Source organism: Enoplosus armatus, chromosome 16 (genome assembly GCF_043641665.1).
Source record: "Enoplosus armatus isolate fEnoArm2 chromosome 16, fEnoArm2.hap1, whole genome shotgun sequence".
Taxonomy (NCBI): domain Eukaryota; kingdom Metazoa; phylum Chordata; class Actinopteri; order Centrarchiformes; family Enoplosidae; genus Enoplosus; species Enoplosus armatus.
In genome coordinates this window covers 21,316,871-21,323,252 of record NC_092195.1, presented here as the reverse complement: position 1 = coordinate 21,323,252, position 6,382 = coordinate 21,316,871, and the positions used below count along the sequence as shown (strand labels likewise).

General features: G+C 45.6%; 1 protein-coding gene across 1 annotated transcript in view; it reads right to left on the bottom strand.

Moving 5' to 3' along the window:
- Window positions 1–3,203: 3,203 nt before the first annotated feature.
- The window catches only part of LOC139299315 (uncharacterized protein DDB_G0283357-like), a 40,063-nt gene continuing 36,884 nt past the window's right edge, over window positions 3,204–6,382 (bottom strand). Inside the window, exons 21-26 of the mRNA XM_070922209.1 lie at window positions 5,986–6,165; window positions 5,440–5,613; window positions 5,113–5,397; window positions 4,207–4,749; window positions 3,701–3,876; window positions 3,204–3,529 (exon numbers count right to left, since the gene is read on the bottom strand). Of these exons, the coding sequence (XP_070778310.1) occupies window positions 3,204–3,529; window positions 3,701–3,876; window positions 4,207–4,749; window positions 5,113–5,397; window positions 5,440–5,613; window positions 5,986–6,165 (1,684 nt within the window). The remainder of the gene's footprint in view (window positions 3,530–3,700; window positions 3,877–4,206; window positions 4,750–5,112; window positions 5,398–5,439; window positions 5,614–5,985; window positions 6,166–6,382) is intronic.

The following is a 6,382-nucleotide window of genomic DNA, read 5'->3' as shown; positions in this document are numbered from 1 at the left end:
GGGAGAACTTATTTTACAGTTTTTCTCAATTGTTTACAGACATTTTCTGAAAGCATACCTCTTGTTCTCAGAGCTCTACACACACATCTAAAACACACAAAAGGCAACACTCCACAGATCCTCCGATTTCTTAACTGTTCTCATTTCAGAAAGTCTGGACAATGGACGCTACTGTGAACTTGCTGAGTTTAGTTGTACTCTCTACCCAGCCTCCCTCATTGTTAGACCATGGTGGTCCTTGCTCTTGCTCTTCCTCGTCCTCCTATTCTCACTCCACTTGCTATGCCTCTCTCTCCTTTGTTGGCATCCATCGCTCCAAAACAGAAAAGCTCACCTGTGGTCCTTTTAGTGCTAAAGCTCTGATTGCAAATTGAACAAATGTGCAACATTTGCTGTGTGTAGTGTTTTGAAAAAAGTTTGCTTTAGACCTGCAAGTGAGTATAAAGCAGGAAATGTGCTTGTGTTTTGGCAGAATCAGGTTGGTATATGAGTTCCAGGTTGTGGTCATTGTGTCTCAAATATCAGTGTTAGTATGTAAACAATAAAGAAAAACTGAAATACCATGGTGATTTAAAACAGTCAGCTGACAGTTTGTTATATAATCATATTCAGAGAGGTATGTTGACTCATCAGAGTATGCTGGTCACACCTAACAGAACAATAGGAGACGGTTCACAGGACGTCCATCTACCTTTGCATTATCTATACCAGTTTATCCTGTTCAGGGGTTGGAGCTGGTTAGAATGGAGCCCATCCCAGTCTCACAACAGATTGTGCCTCCCATGTATAATAATAAATGACCTTCCCGTGTGTAATAATACATGGGAGGCACGCTATTATTTGAGTCAGAGAGCTAAGTATCTGTTTTTGTCATTATTTTGTATTTGCATACCTAATATCACATTTGCATTTGTCTGGTTAAGTGCAAAGCAAACAATGTCCTGTACACTGTGGTGTACTTTTGTTCGTTTGTGTGTCTCTTTCCTGTTTCAACATGACAGTGTCCCCGTGCTCAATGCCCCGTGTTTAATTTCACATCAAGATCTGTATCAAAATAAAAGACTGATAAACATGGACTACCTGTACATTTTTAACATTTTTGTTCAATAGGACAATAGGAAACACTTTATAACATTCTTGGCTCTTCACCAAACACAAATCACTTGTTCCTTGGCTGATGGCCCAATCCTCAACCAGATTTCAATGAAGTGTTGAGTAGCTCTTAAGTTCTTGACATATCCTGCTTAACAAGTAAAAACCAAGTTGTACAACGACTGCCAAAGCCACTTACAGTGTGTGAATGAGAAAACAGACAAGCAAAATAGTTCAGGAGAACTCTTGTATGGCAATCTTTTGTATTTCCTTTTTCTACTTAGTGTCAACATGTTCCAGCAGCGCTGGGATCATAACTCGGCTAAAGGTGTGTCACTCTGAGTGGTCTGTCACTGCTGACTATGATATGCCGCTGCTGTGTACCACATAAAACACAATAAAACTTGTAGCTAATGCCATAACATAATAATGGAAGATTGTATCTGCCATGGTACAACAGTGACATACTATTCTCATGTGGAACAGAGCAGACACATACTGTATATTGAAGAGAAGATGGCTGCACACTGAGCTCCAAAAATCACTGGAACTTGGTGGTCATCTACTCTTCAACACATATCACTGGCATGACCAGCACCTAGTCTTTGGAGTTCATTCACCAAACTCAGCAACGACATATGTCAGTAAATAATTGTTAATAGGCTGCCGGGGAGTGGTATATGGCAGTGGAGTGACATAATCTGCATATAACACAGGGTAAGTTTTATTGATCCCCAAAGGGAAAATACTGCATTGCAGCAGTACAAATAAATAGAGAAAGTAAAAAAATAAATAATAAAAGGTACATAAAACTAAAATAAGAATAGAAGTAAAAATAGAAGCTATGAGAGAAAATAAAGACAAAATTACGAGGCAAAGATGACAGTGGTGTGATTGGTAGCAGCAAAGTCAGCAAGGCTAGTATATGTAAATAGAATACACCAGACTGATATATAATAAGATTAAGTAATATTATGTGATACTACATGTCATCACTGGAAATTATGACGCCATAAAGTTAGCTGTTGTGGTTCTGTCAGACAGACATCCCACAGCTGTGCGCTATAACATTGGAAATTGTTTTTTGTTTTTTTTTCAGATAATATTTTGTTGTTTATTGTGCTATTTTGTGCTATGCTTTCTGGTGTATTATGGGGGTGCATGTGGGAGATTTATGGCTATAATGATGGAGTTTGTTTTCATGTCACACAATAGATGCCGAGTCAACATGGCCTTACCAGACACAAGCAGTCAAACAAAATACCAGTACGATGCTGTATCATGAATAAAAACAAAAGTACACGCAGGGTCTTTGCATGTGATGCTTTAATACTTTAAATAGATGAACCTTAACATGCACAGTTATTGCAGTATATTCCTCAGCATTTTCATCCAGTGGACTGAAAAGCAGAAATGCATACCATACATATCAACATATACCAAACCACCAAACTATGGCCTCACAATAGATAAATCATAAATCATCATAAATAAATTGATTACATTACTAATAATAGCTGTTCATGTCATTGCCACCATGATATTGATTGATTCTGTGAGGGTATTAAGAGCAGTGTTCAAATTAACAATCTCCAAAGGTACAGATATGATAAATGATTAAAATAGTCTCTTTACATAAAGTATATAGTGTATATAGTGTCAGAAGTTGCTGGTATTGGCCCTACTTCCTGTTGAGTTCTTAATTCCAAAAAACTGCTGTCACAACTGCTATGACGAAAAGGAAACTTGTTTTGTTGATGACTGCAGAGGAGGCAACAGTTGTGGGCTCTGGTGCTGCTGCTGTAGCTGCTGCTACTGTTTCTTCCACTACTGACACAGCTGTAGTTGTTGTTAGAGCAGCTGTGGTTGTTGGGGTAGTTGTCGTTGTTGCTGCAACTGTCATTGTTGTTGGCACAGCTGTGGTTGTTGGAGCAGCTGTGGATGTTGTTACTGCAGCTGTGGTTGTTCTTGGCACAGCTGTGGTTGTTGTGTCAGCACGTGTCGTTGTAGTTGGGGCAGCTGTCGTTGGAGCAGCTGTGATTGTTGTTTGCATGGCTGTGGTAGTTGTTGGGGCAGCTGCGGTTGTTCTTTGAGCAGCTGCGGATGTTGATTCAGCAGATGTTGTTGTAGGTGGAGATGCTGTGGTTGTTGGCGCAGCTGTTACTGGGGCAGCTGTTGTTGTTGCAGACACTGTGGTTGTACTTGGGGGAGCTGTTGTTGCTGGTGCAACTGTGGTTGTAGTTTGGGCAGCTGTGGTAATTGTTGCTGCAGCTGTGGTTGTTGGAGCAGCTGCGCTTCTTGTTTGCACAACCGTTGTTGTTGGGGCCACCATGGTTGTAGTCTGGGCAACTGTAGATGTTGGAGCAGCTGTAGATGTTGTTGGCACAGCTGTAGTTGTTTTTTGAGATGTAATAGTTGCGGCAACTGTGGTTATTGTCTGGGCCACTATGGTTGTTTTTGGGGCACCTGTGGTTTTAGCTTGGGGAGCTGTGGGTGCAACTGTCGTTGGGGCAGCAGTCTTTGTGGTTGCTGCATCTGGAGTTGTGGTTGGAACAGCTGTTGTTGTTGCGGACACTGTCGTCATAGTTGGGTCAGGTTTTGTTGTCACAGCTGTGGTTGTTGTCACTGCAGATGGAGTTGATGGAGCAGCTGCGGTTGTTGTTGGCACAACTGTCGTTGCTGTTGGGGCCACCGTTGTTGTAGTCTGGGCAGCTGTAGCTGTTGGAGCAGCTGTTGTTGTTCCTATAGATGTTGTTGTTGTCGGAGCAGCTTTTGTTGGCGCACCTGTTGTTATTGTTGGCACAGCTGTGGTTGTTTTTGGGGCAACTTTGGTTGTTTTCTCAGCTACTGTGGTTGTTTTTGGGAACCTTCTCCTTGTAGCTTGGGGAGCTGTGGTCATTGGGGTACCTATGGTTGTTTTTGCTGCAGTTGCAGTTGTTGTTGCTGCAGCTGTTGTTGTTGTCGGCACAGATGTAGTTTTTTCTGGAGACGTTACTGTTGTGGCAGCTGTTGTTCCGGCCACTGTGGTTGTAGCTTGGGGAGCTGTGGTTGCTGGAGCAACTGTTGTTGGGGCACCTGTTGTTGTCTGGGCCACCGTGGTTGTTTTAAGGGAACCTGTGGTTGTAGTTGGTGCAGCTGTGGTTGTTGTTGCTGCAGATGTTGTTGTTGGCACAGCTGTAGTTGTTTTTGGAGAAGTCACTGTGGTTGTAGCTTGGGGCTCGGTGGTTGTTGGAGCAGCTGTTGTTGGGGCACCTGCTGTTGTTGGGGCAAGTGTGGTTGTTGTCTGGGCCACTGTGGTTGTAGCTTGGGGACCTGTGGTTGTAGCTTGGGGAGCTGTGGTTGTTGGAACAGCTGTTGTTGTTATTGGCACAGCTGTAGTTGTTTCTGGGGAAGTTGTTGTTGTGGAAGCTGCTGTTGTTGCGGTCTTTGTGGTTGTAGTTTGGGGAGCTGTGGTTGCTGGAGCAGCTGTTGTTGGGGCACCTGTTATTGCGGACACTGACGTACTTGGGGCAGATGTTGTTGTTTGGGCCACCATGGTTGTAGTCTTGGCAGCTGTAGATGTCAGAGCCGCTGTGGTTGTAGTTGGCACGACTGTTGTTGTTTTTGGCACAGCTGTTGATGTTGTTGTTGTTGTTGGAGTAGCTGTAGTTGGGGCAACTGTGGTTGTTTTACGGGCACCAGTGGTTTTAGCTTGGGGAGCTGTGGTTGTTGGAGCCGTTGTTGTTGGGGCTCCTGTTGTTGTCAGGGCCACTGTGGTAGTTGTTGTTGTCAGCACAGGTCTCATTGTTATTTGAGCTGCTGTTGTTGGGGCAGATGTTGTTGTTGTTGCCACAGATATTGCTGTTGACACTGCTGCAGTTGTTTTTGGAGAGGTTGTTTCTGTGGCACCTGATGTTGTTGCGGACACTGTGGTTGTTGCTTGAGTAGCTATGGTTTTTGGAGCAGCTGTTGTTGGGGCACCATTTGTTGTTGGGAAAATTGTGGTTGTTGTCTGGGCCACTGTGGTTGTTTTAGGGGCACCCATGGTTGTAGCTTGGGGAGCTGTCGTTGTTGGATCCGCTGTTGTTGAGCCACCTGTTGTTGTCTGGGCCACTGTGGTAGTTGTTGGGGCAACTGTGGTTGTAGCCTGGGCCACTGTGTTTGTTGTAGGGGAACCTGCGGTTGTTGGGGCCGCTGTTGTTGTCAGAGCCACTGTGGTAGTTGTTGGGGCAACTGTGGTTGTAGCTTGGGGAGCTGTCGTTGTTGGAGCCACTGTTGTTGAGGCACCAGTTGTTGTCAGGGCCACTGTGGTAGTTGTTGGGGCAACTGTGGTTGAAGCCTGGGCCACTGTGATTGTTTTAGGGGCACCTGTGGTTGTAGCTTGGGGAGCTGTTGTTATTGCGGTAACTGTGGTAGTTGTTGGGGAAACTGTGGTTGTTGCCTGGGCCACTGTGGTTGTTGTAGGGGAACCTGCAGTTGTTGGGGTCGCAGTTGTTGAGGCACCTGTTGTTGTCAGGGCCACTGTTGTAGTTGTTGGAGCAACTGTGGTTGTAGGCTGGGACACTGTGGTTGTTTTAGGGGCACCTGTGGTTGTAGCTTGGGGAGCTGTTGTTATTGCGGCAACTGTGGTTGTTGCCTGTGCCACTGTGGTTGTTGTAGGGGAACCTGCAGTTGTTTTGGCTGCAGTTGTTGAGGCACCTGTTGTTGTCAGGGCCACTGTTGTAGTTGTTAGAGCAACTGTGGTTGTAACCTGGGCCACTGTGGTTGTTTGAGGGGCACCTGTGGTTGTAGCTTGGGGAGCTGTTGTTGTTGGAGCCGCTGTTGTTGAGGCACCTGTTGTTGTCTGGGCCACTGTGGTAGTTGTTGGGGCAACTGTGGTTGTAGCCTGGGCCACTGTGGTTGTTGTATGGGAACCTGCGGTTGTGGGGGCCGCTGTTGTTGAGGCACCTGTTGTTATCAGAGCCACTGTGGTAGTTGTTGGGGCAACTGTGGTTGTAGCTTGGGGAGCTGTCGTTGTTGGAGACACTGTGGCACCTGTTGTTGTCTGGGCCACTGTGGTAGTTGTTGGGGCAACTGTGGTTGTAGTCTGGGCCACTGTGGTTGTTGTAGGGGAACCTGCGATTGTTGGGGCCGCTGTTGTTGAGGCACCTGTTGTTGTCAGGGCCACTGTGGTAGTTGTTGGGGCAACTGTCGTTGTAGCCTGGGCCACTGTGGTTGTTTTAGGGGCACCTCTGATTGTAGTTTGGGGAGCTGTTGTTGTTGCGGCAACTGTGGTAGTTGTTGGGGAAACTGTCGTTGTTTTCTGGGCCAC